This window comes from Struthio camelus, chromosome 16, assembly GCF_040807025.1.
Source record: "Struthio camelus isolate bStrCam1 chromosome 16, bStrCam1.hap1, whole genome shotgun sequence".
NCBI lineage: Eukaryota > Metazoa > Chordata > Aves > Struthioniformes > Struthionidae > Struthio > Struthio camelus.
In genome coordinates, this window is record NC_090957.1 from 1,153,932 (window position 1) to 1,170,342 (window position 16,411).

General features: G+C 63.6%; 1 protein-coding gene across 5 annotated transcripts in view; it reads left to right on the forward strand.

The window, feature by feature from the left end:
* Positions 1-15,738, forward strand: part of ACTN4 (actinin alpha 4) — a 31,256-nt gene extending 15,518 nt beyond the window's left edge. For 2 of the 5 annotated variants that reach the window (XM_068910382.1, XM_068910383.1), the window contains exons 5-21: positions 126-213; positions 657-735; positions 1,071-1,152; positions 2,097-2,182; positions 5,453-5,545; positions 5,695-5,925; positions 6,196-6,343; positions 7,887-8,037; positions 9,012-9,120; positions 9,242-9,382; positions 9,659-9,841; positions 10,456-10,590; positions 10,791-10,970; positions 11,427-11,573; positions 12,073-12,153; positions 14,817-14,975; positions 15,137-15,738. In XM_068910382.1, coding sequence (XP_068766483.1) covers positions 126-213; positions 657-735; positions 1,071-1,152; positions 2,097-2,182; positions 5,453-5,545; positions 5,695-5,925; positions 6,196-6,343; positions 7,887-8,037; positions 9,012-9,120; positions 9,242-9,382; positions 9,659-9,841; positions 10,456-10,590; positions 10,791-10,970; positions 11,427-11,573; positions 12,073-12,153; positions 14,817-14,975; positions 15,137-15,295 — 2,252 coding nt within the window. In that variant the 3' untranslated portion in view covers positions 15,296-15,738. Of the gene's footprint in view, positions 1-125; positions 214-656; positions 736-1,070; positions 1,153-1,518; positions 1,605-2,096; positions 2,183-5,452; positions 5,546-5,694; positions 5,926-6,195; positions 6,344-7,886; positions 8,038-9,011; positions 9,121-9,241; positions 9,383-9,658; positions 9,842-10,455; positions 10,591-10,790; positions 10,971-11,426; positions 11,574-12,072; positions 12,154-14,222; positions 14,289-14,816; positions 14,976-15,136 lie in introns of all 5 variants that reach the window. The other 3 variants (XM_068910379.1, XM_068910380.1, XM_068910381.1) reach the window with 3 other exon arrangements.
* The last annotated feature ends 673 nt before the right edge of the window (positions 15,739-16,411 follow it).

Sequence of the window (16,411 nt, forward strand, 5' to 3'; positions counted from 1 at the left end):
GTCCCTTTGGCAGGGGACGATTCTCAGACGCTAACGGGCTCTCTTCTTAGTTCTGCTAAATTGCTAAGCTGTGCCTGGGAAGAGCGGCTCCGCGGTAAAGCCCTGACCTGTTGTGTCCCTTGCAGAGACCTCTGCGAAGGAAGGCTTGCTGCTGTGGTGTCAGAGGAAGACAGCCCCTTACAAGAACGTCAACGTGCAGAACTTCCACATCAGGTAACCGTTCCGGAAGGCTGTTAGGGGTGTCTCAGCTTGGAGACCTGCTCCGGTACACGCTTCGGAAGAGGTTAGTCCTGCTCCTTTGGCCTTGGAGGCTTCTTGGAAATATTTGGTGGCCTTCCGTTACGCAGGAGAAGCTTTCAGCATGGCTCAGCTGGAAGGGAAAATGCAACTCACGCGTATTTTTGCTGCGGTTACGTCTGAAATATCTGCCCCTTCTCTGGGCTGCCTTTCCAGGAGAGGTTTTCGAGGCTAGATCTGAGGAAGATGCGTGATTTATACTTTCCCCCCCGCCCCAGTTTACTGATTTACAGTAGAAGGGCCGAGACAGGAGGGGTATGTCGGGGACCGTTTACGCAGTGCTCCGCAGTCATCGTTGGTGGTGTGGATTTAACCCCTGCGCTGCAACAGCAATCTCACGCTCTCCTCTTCTCTTGCAGCTGGAAAGATGGTCTTGCTTTCAATGCCTTGATCCACAGGCACAGACCCGAGCTCATTGAATACGACAAGCTCAGAAAGGTAAAACGCCGTGGTAGTAGAGTCTCTTCTCTGCTGCTTTTCTCCTCCAGATACTGAGCTTTGGGCTGACAGAGAAGCGGGGTTGCCCTTCAGTCCCCCTGCCTCACTGCCTCAGCGGGAGAAGGGAAGATTGACAAATCTTAAAACTTCCTCTGTGTCTTCTCCGTGAGGGGGGAATGGGAAACCGATAGAGATTCAGAAAACAGCTGCTGCTTTCCGGGGGATCTTTGCGTTAGAGATGCGTGTGGCCAAGCTGTTGCAACACTTCTGCGCTTTTTGAAGCCGCGATCCACGTGGACGGCGTCTTCAGCAGCTTTTTTTCCCTCTCTTCCTAGGACGACCCTGTGACAAACCTGAACAACGCTTTCGAAGTGGCAGAGAAATACCTGGACATCCCCAAGATGTTGGATGCGGAGGGTAAGCTGTCCAGGCGCTTCAGGCTTTAACGCATAGCCAAAGGGTGCTTTCCTACCCGTGCGATTAATGTCCAAGTTCTGATGGAAAATCTACCCCCTTGGGGCGCAGAGGGAAGACGCTGGTGGCCAGCCTCGCTCAGGGCTGGGGGGGTTGTTGAACGTAACAGGACCTGTTTTTAACACGCTCTTCTGCCTGCACAGGTGTATTTAGCTGGCTTTTAAGAGCTGCTTGTTTGTGGGATTCCAGCATAAAGAAGAGCTAGCTGGCTTCTAGACGTGGCGCTAGACGCAGCTTGGTGAGCGAGTCTGGCTCACGTTAGGAAGCGAGTACCCCCTTCTCGATCTAACCCTTGTTGTTCACTTGCAGACATTGTCAACACAGCCCGCCCTGATGAGAAAGCCATCATGACCTATGTGTCAAGCTTCTACCATGCCTTTTCTGGGGCTCAGAAGGTACCGGAGGCGGCTGTGTCCATCTTGCTGTAACATTTCCCAACTGCGGCATCCTACACTCATTCGACTTCTCTTTCAGATGGCCGTTGTCTCTTGTTGACTGGGAATCAAACCTCAGTTTGTTCACGCGGGTTTAAAAAGCTGCTTGGCTTCCCTGATTCTATCTGTAACTTCGTGCCAGAGCAGCTAGGCCAAGTAACAGGCAGGGCGCCAACCTGGTAATAACCTGGGGCGGAAACAAACTTCTGCGAGCTTGGTAAAGCTGCCTGATGAGACTCGGTAGCTAATGTCTTGAAAACAAGGCCTCAGCGCTCTCAAAGAGGCTGGGCCGTAAAGCAAAGGAAGCACAGCGGCGAAAACAACCCCGTCAGCCAGCTCTGGTTTGGATTCCGGTCCTAAGCAAGCGCTTGTTCCCCTCCGCTGCATGCTCGAGGGGTTTGGAGATTCCTGTGCTGCTCCTTCACCCTTTCTCCTCCCTTTCTCTCTGCGCAGATATTGTAGGCACTCTCAGGCCCGATGAGAAGGCCATCATGACATACGTTTCCTGCTTCTACCACGCTTTCTCGGGTGCTCAGAAGGTGAGCTTTGCTGGGTGGAGCTGCGTGCTGCTGCTGTAGGTGACTGGGGTTCAACCGCTACTAACATTCGACTTCCTGAAGCTTGTTACACTGCTGCACGGCTTCTTGAAACGTAAAAACAGGACCAGCCTTACCTCTGCTTCGGTCAGTAGAAGAGCAAAGTATATATCCCTCTTAAGAGCGGGACGCCGGCTGGTTCCTAAGCTGCCCCTCCTTGCAGCCGCAGCGGAGAGCAGGAGGAGAGCCGGTGTCTCCGCTCCGGCTGTGGCCCTGACAGAGCCGTTAAATACAGTATAAGGGGACGTGGAACGAGCAGGTTTTTAAAAAGCACCAGGAAGTGGTTCTTAGCAGCCCTCTTCGTGAAGAGGTTGCCTTACTCGAGTCCTGGAAACCGGTGCTGCTCCTGCCCTTGCCGCTTCCCAGCAGACTTCCAGCCTGCAGGCGGTACCGTAGGTTCAGCAGGGAGGGAAGCGGGGAGAGCAGTCGGGCCGTAGACCGTACGGGCGGAGGGACTGGAGGAGGCGGGCCGCAGTAACTCCCCTGGGCGTCAGCTCAAACGGCGATCGAGAAATCCCGCCGGAGAACGTCTGACCTGCCAGCGACTGCAGCTGGAGACGTTCAACGCAGTTGCCCAATTTAAGGCTGTTTTTCAATTAAAAATGAGACGGTGGTAGCGGCAGAGAGCGCTCTGGCCAGATGCGTTAACTCTGGATATGTACCTTAGCGTCGTTAAGAGACTTTTGTGCGGGCAGCTGTTTGGCAGGAACGTATCTTGTGCTTTCATCTCTACGGGTTTGCCCTGCCGCTTTTCTTCCTTCCCTGAATCCTCCCCCTTTCCCTTCCAGCCACGTTTGTCTGGAAAGCAAGGCTGACAACCAGCCGGAAAAGTCTTTCCTGGTTTAGCATAGCTTGGCTCCTGCCACCTTAGGGGACAGTAGATAACCCGGGTAAACTTTTCAGAAGTCCCCAAGTCACAGTTTGCGTAATGACCTGCATTTCCGGGTCTTTTTCAGTGCGGTCTGGGCTTGTGAGAGCTCTGGGTATTGTTCTAGATCAGTTTAGGCGCTTTGGAGAACTTGAAGAGCAAAGGGCTTGGGGAGAGGAGAGGTCTCTCCAGCTCCGTCCTGGTCTGAGACCTCACTCAGAGACTTGTCCGACCCCTGCTCGGAGCCATCTGTCATCTAATCGGGGCTCTGCGAGCGAGCTAGCTGCTCCCATGCGATTATTCAGCTGGGGTTTCCTTTCCCGCCCACACCGGCCGCCCGCCTCGCGCTAGCGCTGAGGCTCGAAGTGCCGCCTGCCCGTTTTAAGGTGCGCTGCTCGTGCTCGCAGCAGGTCGGCGGTTACCGCCCTGCGCTAACTGGAGGGCCTGAGCAAACGAGTGAGTCTCTTGGGCGGCTGGTGGCTCGCAGACCCTCTGCTGCTTGGTCGGTGCCCGCGGCGCGGGCAAACCTGGAGGGCGGCCTGCGGCTTAGCCGCGGGAATCCTTACCGTCGGATCTGGGTCCGGTAGAAATGGGTGGTTATCGCGGTCGAACCCTCCTCGAGGTGGCCTTTCTCCAGGTGGCCCCTTCGCGATAGCTGCCTCCTCCCACCCGAGCTTTGGCAAGTCTTTTTTGGCTCTGCGGCGTAAACACAAGAGGCCACGGTTCTGCCTGCGCGCGGCTGCCGCGCTCGCTTCGCCGGGGGCGCCGTGCACGCCGTCCGGTTTTGCAGCAGCCCTCGGTCCCCGTCAGCTGCGGAAGCGGTTCTTCAAGGTGGGGGTCCGTTCGTTGGCCGGCAACACACAGCCATCCCTAGGCTGCCAACGCTTGCCTCGTTTGTTAGGCAGCGCTTTGCAAGCGCACGTGGTGCAGCTCCCATCTGGACGGACCGTTTTCTCTTGAGCTCTGAGCTTAGGTAGCGCTTCTCACGGTCTCCGCCTGGGTGGGCGTAATGTGTGAAATCCTGGCCTGGCCCGTGGCTTGTATTGTTCTTTGTCCGCTCCCGAGCCTTAGGAGCGCAGCTGGCATGTTCCCCGCATCAGCTGGTATTTATTAGCTTTGGTAGCATGTGCGGGTCATCTCCTGAGGTGGCAACTGATGGCTTTGCCTGGGAGCATGTCTAATATGGTTAAGTGGTACCCGGAGCCGCGAAAAGACCAACCGGGCTGCCAACCCGGGCTGCCGTCGCTTGTGCTTTTCCCTTGAAGCGTCTCAGACTTCTGCTGTCCCGGTGGCGGCGGCGACTCGTTTCCCCAGCTCTCTCTTTCCTCTCCCCATCCTTCTGTAGACCCTCTTCGCTGTGTCTGGCTTTCAGCTCCTCTTCTTGGACTCTTTCTGTGCTGCCTCCCAAGGTACTCAACCCCCAGGCTTTCTTTTCTGCCTCGACCTCTTCCTCACCCTCCCGCCCAGTACGTAGAGAGGATCTGCCTTCGCGCGAGAGCAGAAGACCGGAGGATGGTGCTTAGATCCTGGTAAAACCCCGACGGAAGGGGAGCTGGAGCGGGTCGCTCCGAGCAAACGACCGCAGCTTGTGATCGCTGACGTTTCGGGAGCGCCGGGGGGGGTCAGAGCTGCCGCTGCGCGGCCGAGGCCGACGACCCGGCCGGGCGGGTTTACGCGCCGCAGCGGCCCTCCTGCCGTCACCTGGGCTTTTCATCTGCCCAAACTAGTGCCAGCGCCCTGCAGCGACGGGTGCAAACCCCCCCCCCCCCAAAAAAAAAAAACACCCACAAGCTGGGGGCAAAGCGGGGGGAAAATGGAAGAAACACTGCTAAGCTAGCAGGAAGGAAGAGTGGGTTTTGCTCCCGACCGCTGCGGGCTCCGCGTGGCCGCGTCCTTCGGTGCTCCAAACCGGAGCTTACCCCTGCTGCAAAGCCCTTTGCGAGGCCTGACTCGGCGATGCTCGCGCTGAAAGCTGCGCCCGGAGGCGGCGAAGACGCACGCGCGCTCCCCCCTCGCTCTCCGTTGAGCTCCCGATGTCGCGGGGCCGGCTCGGAGCGTTGGCCCCGGCTGGCGTCACCGCGTCGAGCCTGCGCGGTGCCAGCCCCGAGCTAGGCTGCTGGCATGGCCTTGCCAGGAGGGCAGGAAGCGCTGAACTTCCTTCCAGGTAAAGCTGCTGCAAAACTGCCGCTGGATAAAGTCCCTGGAAAGCCGCTCGGGCAGAACGGCTGCGGCTTCAGACGCTCGCTCCCGCTCAGCTGGGGAGGGGACGCGCGGGTTAGGGCACGGCAGCCCCTGGCGTCCGTCCGCGGGCCGGACTTACCCCTCGTGCTGCTCTTCCCCTCTAGGCTGAGACTGCAGCGAACCGGATCTGCAAAGTGCTGGCCGTGAACCAGGAAAACGAGCACCTCATGGAAGACTACGAGAAGCTGGCTTCCGACGTAAGCTCCCTCGGCGGGGATCGGGCCGGTCGGCCGCGGGGCGCGAGGTTGGGGGCGCTGATAGACGGGCCCGGGGACAGCGGTCCTGCCCCCTACCCCGGCCGCTGTTCCCTGCCTTCGACTCAGCGAACCCTCTTTCCCCCCGACAGCTGCTGGAGTGGATTAAACGCACTATCCCCTGGCTGGAAGACCGTAGCCCCCAGAAGACCATCCAGGAGATGCAGCAGAAGCTGGAAGACTTCCGCGACTACCGGCGCATCCACAAGCCTCCCAAAGTGCAGGAGAAATGCCAGCTGGAGATCAACTTCAACACCTTGCAGACGAAGCTCAGGCTGAGCAACAGGCCTGCTTTCATGCCCTCGGAGGGCAGGATGGTCTCGGTAAGCGGCCCCTCCTCGCGTTATCCGCCCCAGCGGGAGCGGGCCTTAGGAGGCCCGCGGGGGACAGGACGCGGTGGCGAGGTGGAGCGCGTGGCTTCGCCCCGCTCGCTCTGCGCGCTCGGGCTTCCCGCCAGCCGTTCCCGCTTTTCGGGGGTGGTTTCAGCCTCTCGCGAGACGCCGGCGTCCCCAAAGCGACGCTCACCGGGCAGGCGGGGCCCCTCGCGCCGCCCGCTGCCCCCCACCCTCAACGCCCGCCGCTCTGCCCCCCAGGACATCAACAACGGCTGGCAGCACTTGGAGCAGGCGGAGAAGGGCTACGAGGAGTGGCTGCTGAACGAGATCAGGCGGCTGGAGCGGCTCGACCACCTGGCCGAGAAGTTCAGGCAGAAGGCCTCCATCCACGAGTCCTGGACCGAAGGTAGCTACCCGGGCGCCGGGGGGACACGGGGAGAAGCCACGCTGCTTTGGACCTGCCGCGAAGCTGCCGCGTCCCGCTTTAAGGGCTGCTTGGCAGCAGGCCGTCGCCGTTAGCCGTGCCGTTGGGTGTGCGGCGCGGGGACGGGGTGGGGGAAACAGCGGCCGGAGAGGCGCCCGCCGGCCCAACTGGTCGCCGGCTCGAGGAGGGAGCTCGGCTGCCTGTCCCGGCCGGCTCGCCGGGCGCGTGGGAGCCGAGCGGTTTCGGCTGCCGGGCTCCTCCGCCTCGCGCTTTTGGCTCGGCGACCCCGTCCGCCCCCGGCTTTTGAGGTGTGACGACCGAGCGGTTCAGGCTGCGCCCGGGCGGAAACGGAGAGGTGTCGACGCGGCTTGGCGCGGGCGTTTGCCGATGAGCCCGCGTGAAGTCAGAGGCTTTGAGAGGAAACCTCGGTTTCTTTAATTACCCTCAGCCCTCGCGGGACGGACGAGTCCGAATATAGCCGTCCGCCTCCTCTTCCGCGGTTAGAGGGAGCCTGGCTCGCTTAGCGCTTGTCCTCCCGTTGCATCCAGGTGGCTGAACGCGACTGCTGCCCCTCCGCGCCTTCCGGTAGGGCAGCTGCGGTTTTTTCTCCGTAGAAAATACACTAATGCCTCCTCCGTCCCGGGAGGAACGCCGTTCCCGTAGCTCCGGGCGGGAGAACGCCGCCCCGGTCCGTAAGGCGAGGAAAGGGCTGAGCCCGGGGGCCGTTGGCAGCGACGCAGCGCGAGCCGGTTTGGCTTTCGCTGCCTGAAAACCGCGGCTGTGACGGTGAAATTCCCCCGGGGATCCTTCTTCTGAGAGCCGCGAGCAGCCGGGCCCGGCGTTTCGGAGGTGCTTTCGGCGCTCCCACGGAGCCAAGCCGGCCCGCTGGCTCCAGCTTGGCGCGCGGCGCCTTTCCCCGGCAGCTGCCGCCCCGTTTGGCCCCGGCGGAGGACCAGCCGCCCTTCGAGGCCGCTGGAGACCCGTCGCTCGCGCCCGGGCCTGGCGGCTCCTTGGCGCGTAGCGGGGGACCAGCTGACGGGGACGGAGGAGCGTTTCAAACCCGACGGGCGCCGGCTTCCCAACTCGAATAGCTTTCGGATTAGCGCGCCAACGCCGCTGACGCCCCGGGTTTGCCAGGCAGGGAACGGGGCCGGCCGGCTCGGCCTCGAACCCGGGCGCGCGCCCGACCGCGCCGCCTCCGCTCCCCGCGCGCCCGCGGGAGCGGGCCGAGGCCGAGGCGGCTCGGCTGCGGCGGGGAGCGAAGCCCCGGCAGCGCGTTTTTAGCGGCGCCGCTCGTCGCGCCGAGGTGAAGGGCCGGGAGGGCGAAGCCTTTCCGCGCGTCCGCGAAGACGAAGCCGAGCGACGCTCCGGCAAACTCTCCGGATTTGCGCAGCCGGCGCCTTGGCTCGGGCAGAAGCTCCTGCCTCCCGCGTCCGCCCGCCGGGTGCCTTTGCCAGCGCGCCCGGCGGGCGACCGAGCGCCTGCCCTGCCGGGCACGTGACCCCCTTTGCTCTCCTCTTCCTAGGCAAGGAGGCCATGCTGAAGCAGAAGGACTACGAAACCGCCACCCTCTCGGACATCAAAGCCCTCATCAGGAAGCACGAAGCCTTCGAGAGCGACCTGGCCGCGCACCAGGATCGCGTGGAGCAGATCGCGGCCATCGCGCAGGAGCTCAAGTACGTCCGCCCTCCTGCCCCGGGGGCACCCGCCGCCCGGACCCCCCTTCCCCGCAGCCGCCCCGGGGGCGAGCGCGGCCCCAACGCCCCAGCGTCAGCTGCTCGGGCTCTTCCTCGCTTGCAAAACCCTAATCCGTTCTGCTCGGCTTCCCCCGCGCCGATTGCAGCGACCCTTTTGTAGCCTGCGAGAGCCTTAAGGTCAGCGCAGCTTTGCTTTTTCCTTTTTTTTTTTTTCCCTTTATTTTCTCTACCGCCCGGGCTGCAAACGGCGACTTTCGCTCCCGCCCTGAGCCGTTTGCTGCGTGTCCGACGCTCTCCCGGCGCCGCCCCGCGCCAGCATGCTCTGCGGCGTTTTTCGGTCGAGGCGCAAGGCTTTTCCTCGCTCGCCTGCGGTCTCGCAGCGAAACCTGGGCCGCGGGTCACCTCCGAGCGCGGCGGCGGCTGCCTCGCGCGCACAGTGCCCCTATTGTTCTGCCCCGTCCCTTCCCCCTCCTGCTTTTCGCGCTGTTATAATACTGTTATTGTAGGGCTTCCAGGGAGCCGCGCGCCCTTTTTTTTTCCCCCCCCTCCAGCCAGATAAACTCGCGCACAATTAGTACACTGAAAGCCGAAAGCAGGGCGAAGCCATGAATGGAGCCCTTATGCCGGCGGGCTCGGGCAGCCGAGGGTCCGGAAACGGCCGCGTGCCGGCTCGCAGCGTTATAACTTCGTGGACAACCCCGCGGCCGCGCCGGAGGTGGCACGCGGCCGGGGCTCGTCCCGCTCGCCTCCTCGCGAGTCCGCCCCAGCGCTGCCAGAAGGGCCGCTCGCGGCACAGCCGGTCCCCGGGGGAGGACGTGGCCGGCCGGGAAACGGGAGCGAGGCGGCAGAGCTGAGCCCGCGCTGGGAGCGGAGGCGGCCCCAAGCGCGGTCCCTTCCGGCCCCCTGCGTCCTCTCGCGTCCTGACCCCGGCGCTTCTCTTCCCTTTGCTGAAGCGAGCTGGATTACTACGACTCTCCCAGCGTGAACGCTCGGTGCCAGAAGATCTGCGACCAATGGGATGTTCTGGGTTCCTTGACCCACAGTAGGAGAGAAGCCCTCGAGGTAAATAAAACCTGTCCGCTCGCTGGCTCCGCGCCCCGAATCGCAGCGGAGGAGACGGTGTGGCCGTGGCCTGCCGCCGGGGAGGTTCCTCTGTTCCTAACTCGGCTTTTCCTTCCCGCAGAAAACGGAGAAGCAGCTGGAAACGATCGACGAGCTGCACCTCGAGTATGCGAAGAGGGCGGCCCCCTTCAACAACTGGATGGAGAGTGCCATGGAAGACCTTCAGGACATGTTCATCGTCCACACCATCGAGGAGATCGAGGTAGGAGGCCGGCGGGTGCCCGAGGAGACGGGGAGGCTCCGTAGCCTTCGGCCTTCTGCAGACGCCTTTGTCTCACGTTCTCCGCCGTCTTTCCATGCTGCTGTGAGCTTTGGGGTCTGTAAGACCCAGAGAGCTTGTCCTCCGTGGAAAGGTGCCCGTGCGAGCATCGTCCTCAAAGGGACCTTGAGGTCCCCAGGGCTTCCGGTACCCCGGCAGCTCAAGCAGGCTGCGCCACGCGGCGCGCCAGCGCTCTAACGTGGGTCCCGTCTCTTGCAGGGACTGATTGCTGCTCACGACCAGTTCAAGTCCACCCTGCCCGATGCTGACAAGGAGCGCGAAGCCATCCTGGGCATCCAGAGGGAGGCGCAGAGGATCGCGGACTTCAACAGCATCAAGCTGTCTGGCAACAACCCTTACACTTCTGTCACCCCGCAGATCATCAACTCCAAGTGGGAGCGGGTGAGTGCTGTAGGCGTAGCGACTCAGGACAGCCCTGATCGTAGAAGCCCTCGCTGCAAAAACGAGCTGCTGTTGGCATTCGAAACGCCGAAGGGGGGCAGACTAAAACTGATTCGATTTTTCCTACGTGCTGCCGGTCCGGATGGGCTGGGCCGGAAGCCGTTGAGCAAAGCAAGGCCCGTGAACCGCAGAGCAAGGCTGGGCTCCGTTGCGCGTTGGTTTTTGCGCCCAGCAACGTCAGGCTTCGGAGGCGCCGGGGTCCGTGACGCTGTGCTGCGGCGCTGTAGCTCCCCAAGAGGAACGGGAAGAATACGTGGTGGAAACACCCGCGAGGCAGTCTGTTAGCGTATCAGCACGGCGGCAGCAAAGGGATCTGCTGAGGAGCAGCAGCCTCCCTGCTCCCGCTGCAGAGCGGCCGGCCGGAGGCTTCAGAAACCGTTTGCTATCGCGCCTAGACTAGCTACGATCCGTAGGTTTTATGGCCGTGCCTTCCTGTAGCCTTCCCAAAACAGCAGCCCTGGCAGAGAAGGCTTGTCCCTGCCGCCGCGTCCTCCTGTCCGCCCCGCGCCGCGGGGGCCCGTGGCTTTTCCAGCGCCGTTGCCTGTTCCTCGCAGGTCCAGCAGTTGGTGCCCAAGAGGGACCATGCCTTGCTCGACGAGCAGAGCAAGCAGCAGTCCAACGAGCACTTACGTCGGCAGTTCGCCAGCCAGGCCAACATCGTGGGACCCTGGATCCAGACCAAGATGGAGGTGAGGGCTCGGCCCGCGGCCGCCAGCTGCTCCCCCCGCCCCGGTCCGTCCACCGCGGGCGTTACGGTGTGGTTATGGCGGCTGGTGGGCGCTGCTGGAGCTGGAGTGCCATCTGCCGTCCAGAGGGCCGCCGTCGCCCTGCGCTCTGCCAAGGGCTCTCCCGGACCCGGCCCCCGCTGGGGGTTGTTGCTCTCCTCCAGGAAATCGGGCGCATCTCCATCGAGATGAACGGCACGCTGGAGGACCAGCTCAACCACCTCAAGCAGTACGAGCAGAGCATCGTGGACTACAAACCCAACATCGACCTGCTGGAGCAGCAGCACCAGCTCATTCAGGAGGCGCTGATCTTCGACAACAAGCACACCAACTACACCATGGAGGTGGGTGCCCTTCGCGCTGACCCCCGCGGCATCCAGAAACGCCGAAGGGCTGGAAGCGGGGTCACGGGGGCAGAGGCCTGAGCCCGTGCTCTAGAGCTGGGCCGGACCTCCGCTGTCCGATCCGGGCAGCCCTGGGGTGCGCCCAGCCGGGCCGAGGGAGCGGACGCAGCAGTGTCGCTTCTAGGAAAACCCTTGCGAAGCCTTCACTCGGGAGCCGGCGAGAGCCAGGGATGCTGGAGCCTTCCGGCTTGGCCGTTGGCTGCCAGCCCTCGAACCCCGCCGCCGTGTCGGCGTTAGACACTTCCCATCCGGCGACTCTCGCGCCGCTTATCGGCTCCGGCCAAAGTCGCCGTCGAAACGCCCAGCCGCTCGCCTTGATCTCAGCCGGTTGGGCGTCCCTCACGGGGCTCCTGGCGTTTGCCCCCCGCCTCGACCGTGCCCCCTTTGCCTCCCCAGCACATCCGCGTGGGCTGGGAGCAGCTCCTCACCACCATCGCCCGCACCATCAACGAGGTGGAGAACCAGATCCTGACGCGCGACGCCAAGGGCATCAGCCAGGAGCAGATGCAGGAGTTCCGCGCGTCCTTCAACCACTTCGACAAGGTACCCGCCACCTCGAAGGGGCCGGGGCAACGGCGCGTTGCCGAAACGTCCCTCGGCGTGACCCGCCTCGGCTGCCCTCTTCCCCCTCGGGCAGCGCGGACCGAGCTGACGCGCCAGCCCGCCTCCCCGCGAAGCCGCTGCCGCGAAACCCGCGGGATTTCTTTTTCCCCCCCTCCAACCCCGCCGTTGCCTTGAAATCCCTTGAGCGCGAGGAAGCAGCCCGTGGCGCCCAGCGGCCCGGTGCCGCCTCGGGGAGCGCAGCCCCCCGCCGCCCCGTTCGGACCCTGGCCCCAGCGACGCGGCGGGGGAAGCGACGGCCGCCCCATCCCGCGGCTCGGCCTTCCTCTCCCTGCGGCGGAGCCGACGCGCGTCCGTTTTTTAACTTCCTCCCTTCCCTTCCTCGCGCCTGTCTCCGGCCCCCCTCCGGCCGCCGCCGTGCGTGTTGTCACCCGCCTCCCCGCGACGCTGTGACCCCCCCCCGGACCCCCGCGTGGCGCAGGACCACGGCGGCGCCCTTGGACCGGAGGAGTTCAAAGCCTGCCTCATCAGCCTGGGATACGACGTGGAGAATGACAGACAGGTACCGAGCGCCGCCGCCGATTAAACCCGTCTCCTTTCTCTCTTCCTTCCGCCCTCCTCCATCCTCTTGCCGTCGCTCTCCCCGTCCTTCCGCCCTCCTCCATCCTCTTGCCGTCGCTCTCCCCGTCCTTCCGCCCTCCTCCATCCTCTTGCCGTCTCTCTCCCCGTCCTTCCGCCCTCCTCCATCCTCTTGCCGTCGCTCTCCCCGTCCTTCCGCCCTCCTCCATCCTCTTGCCGTCGCTCTCGCCGTCCTTCCGCCCTCCTCCATCCTCTTGCCGTCGCTCTCGCCGTCCTTCCGCCCTCCTCCATCCTCTTGCCGTCGCTCTCCTCATCCTTCCGCCCTCCTCCATCCTCTTGCCGTCGCTCTCCCCGTCCTTCCGCCCTCCTCCATCCTCTTGCCGTCTCTCTCCTCGTCCTTCCGCCCTCCTCCATCCTCTTGCCGTCGCTCTCCCCGTCCTTCCGCCCTCCTCCATCCTCTTGCCGTCTCTCTCCCCGTCCTTCCGCCCTCCTCCATCCTCTTGCCGTCGCTCTCCCCGTCCTTCCGCCCTCCTCCATCCTCTTGCCGTCTCTCTCCCCGTCCTTCCGCCCTCCTCCATCCTCTTGCCGTCGCTCTCCCCGTCCTTCCGCCCTCCTCCATCCTCTTGCCGTCACTCTCCTCGTCCTTCCGCCCTCCTCCATCCTCTTGCCGTCGCTCTCCCCGTCCTTCCGCCCTCCTCCATCCTCTTGCCGTCGCTCTCCCCGTCCTTCCGCCCTCCTCCATCCTCTTGCCGTCGCTCTCCTCGTCCTTCCGCCCTCCTCCATCCTCTTGCCGTCTCTCTCCCCGTCCTTCCGCCCTCCTCCATCCTCTTGCCGTCGCTCTCCTCGTCCTTCCGCCCTCCTCCATCCTCTTGCCGTCGCTCTCCCCATCCTTCCGCCCTCCTCCATCCTCTTGCCGTCTCTCTCCCCGTCCTTCCGCCCTCCTCCATCCTCTTGCCGTCGCTCTCCCCGTCCTTCCGCCCTCCTCCATCCTCTTGCCGTCTCTCTCCTCGTCCTTCCGCCCTCCTCCATCCTCTTGTCGTCTCTCTCCCCGTCCTTCCGCCCTCCTCCATCCTCTTGCTGTCGCTCTCCCCGTCCTTCTGCCCTCCTCCATCCTCTTGCCGTCGCTCTCCCCGTCCTTCCGCCCTCCTCCATCCTCTTGCCGTCGCTCTCCCCGTCCTTCCGCCCTCCTCCATCCTCTTGCCGTCTCTCTCCCCGTCCTTCCGCCCTCCTCCATCCTCTTGCCGTCACTCTCCCCGTCCTTCCGCCCTCCTCCATCCTCTTGCCGTCTCTCTCCCCGTCCTTCCGCCCTCCTCCATCCTCTTGCCGTCTCTCTCCTCGTCCTTCCGCCCTCCTCCATCCTCTTGCCGTCTCTCTCCCCGTCCTTCCGCCCTCCTCCATCCTCTTGCCGTCGCTCTCCCCGTCCTTCCGCCCTCCTCCATCCTCTTGCCGTCGCTCTCCCCGTCCTTCCGCCCTCCTCCATCCTCTTGCCGTCGCTCTCCCCGTCCTTCCGCCCTCCTCCATCCTCTTGCCGTCTCTCTCCTCGTCCTTCCGCCCTCCTCCATCCTCTTGCCGTCGCTCTCCCCGTCCTTCCGCCCTCCTCCATCCTCTTGCCGTCGCTCTCCCCGTCCTTCCGCCCTCCTCCATCCTCTTGCCGTCTCTCTCCTCGTCCTTCCGCCCTCCTCCATCCTCTTGCCGTCGCTCTCCCCGTCCTTCCGCCCTCCTCCATCCTCTTGCCGTCTCTCTCCTCGTCCTTCCGCCCTCCTCCATCCTCTTGCCGACTCTCTCCCCGTCCTTCCGCCCTCCTCCATCCTCTTGCCCGGCTTCGTGCTGCGTTTTCCCCTTCGATCTCTCTGCCCCGTTGCTCTTGTCGCGCCGCGCCGACTTGCGAAACGCCTCCTTTAACTGAATCTCTGCCTCTTTTTCTCCTCCTTTTATCCCCTCCGCCGGCCCCGCTGGGGTTTCCCGTCCTCTCCTCCCCTCTGTCCCTGCCCGCCTCTGCCCTTCGCGCCTGCCTCGCTCTCCTCTTCCTCCTCTGTCGCCCTCTCGGAGCAGAAGCGCGCAGGAAGCATGGACGCGGATGACTTCCGAGCTCTCCTTACCTCCACGGGATACAGCCTGGTACGCTATCGGCTCTTCCCCCCTTCTTTCCTCTCCCCTCCTTCCCTTTCTCATCTTCTCCTCGTCGTGGCCGGTCGAAACGGCCGGGGTCGGCTGGAGGAGCCCTCGCCGTCGCGGGGGCCGAAGCGCGAGAGCCCAGGTCCTACCCCGCCGGCTCCGGGCGCAGCTCGTCCGCTCGGGGCGAATCCTCTGCCGGAGGCGAAAATTAATCAAACCGCCCGGTCGGCCGAGGCGCTGAACCCGAAGGAGAGGATTTAGGGATCGGGGCGGAGGATGACGCGCATGCGGCACGTCTCTCTTCTCCCGTCAGCCTCCGCCGCCGCCGGACCCCCGTCCCGCTCCGGCCGGCCCGCGGCTACGGCTCGCGCCGGGCAGTCGCCTCCGCGGACGATGCCCCGGCCGAGAGGGAGCCGGATTTCACCTCTTTGGGCCGCCGGCGAGGTTGGGGGCGAGGGGCCGCGCCGCGACCCTGCCTGCCCCATCTCCTTCCCCCCCCACCCGCCGACCCCTCTTTTTCTCTCCCGCCAGGGCGACGCCGAATTCAACCGCATTATGAGCGTCGTAGACCCCAACAACAGCGGGATCGTCACCTTCCAGGCCTTCATCGACTTCATGTCCCGGGAGACCACCGACACGGACACGGCCGACCAGGTCATCGCCTCCTTCAAAGTCCTCGCGGGGGACAAGGTGAGCAGCCGGGACGGGGCCAGCGGCGGTGGAAGGGGGGGGGACGCCGCCAACCCTCCGCGCCGCTCGGGGTCCCGTTGCGGGGGGAGCAGCCCCCCCCCCCAAAAAAAAAAAAACCCACAACCCCACCGGTCTCAACCCTCTCGCCTCTTGCGCCCCAGAACTACATCACGGCCGAGGAGCTGCGGCGAGAGCTGCCCCCGGACCAGGCCGAGTACTGCATCGCCCGCATGGCCCCCTACCAAGGCCCCGACGCCGTCCCCGGCGCCCTCGACTACAAGTCCTTCTCCACGGCGCTGTACGGCGAGAGCGACCTGTGAGGGCGGCCGCGCCGGGACCGAGCGCTGGCGCTTCGCGGCCGGAGCCGAGCCGAAACCACCACCCGCCGCCGCCTCCTCGCGCCCCCCCCGCCGCCGCCGACCCCCCGGCCCGCGCCGAGCGGGGCTCTGGCCGCGCTCGCTCCGGTTATCGCGTTACTATGTCGCCCGTGCACCTATGCAATGATTTGGGGGTCGGTTGGGTTTGGGGTTTGGTTGTTTTTTTTTTTTCCACTTTGCTCTGTTAAGCATCGGGGGGGGTGGGGGGGGGATGGAGGGGCTGCAAACGGGGATTTCTCACCTTTACTCGCTTTGGGGTTTCTTGCCGGGGAGGGGGGGGGCTCGAAGCGCCCCGCAGCTCTGCCTGAGATTTTGGGTTTTGTTAATAGATCCCCTTCTGGTTTTTCAGCTGACCTTGGAGAGGAAGGAAAACGGGGGGGGGGGGGGGGAACAAAACAAAACAAAACACAAATCTGCCGTCAACCGGTTTGTTCGCAACGGAGCCCTTTCCCCCCCCCCGACCCCCCACCCCGTTATTTATGCCTCCGCGGAGCCGAAATCCCGGCAGGTCTCTACGAACCCCCCCAACTCAGGCGGCGGCGGCGGGGGGGGCCCCGACCGCTCCTGCCTTTCCCGGGAGAGCGGGGGCCTCATCCAGCCCCAGCACCCACCCAGCACCCACCCAGCACCCTCCCCGGGCACCTTCCTCCAGCCTTGGAGCAGGTTTTTCTGAGGACCAAAAATTAAAAAAGAAAAAAAAAAGAAAAAAAAAAAAGAAAGAAATCTCGCTCTTTTAAATGAAATCAAGAAGGTTCCTATTTACTTTATTAACTTACGGATTTATTATATAAATATATATTCACCTAGCAGCATATATTACCGGTTTTCTTTGTCATGTAATTAAGATTATTGCGGATAATTGTAGCGATGGCAGCGGCTCCGCTCGGCGCCGCCGCCGTCCCTCCTCCCCGCGGCTTCCCGGGGCCCAGGGCAATAAAACGTGTCATATTTTTAAGGGCGACGGGACGCGTCTTTGTCTCCGTGGGCGGCTTTGGGACCGCGGGGACGGGGACGGGGCTGTGGGGACACGGGTGGGGACGGGGATGGAGATGGGGATGG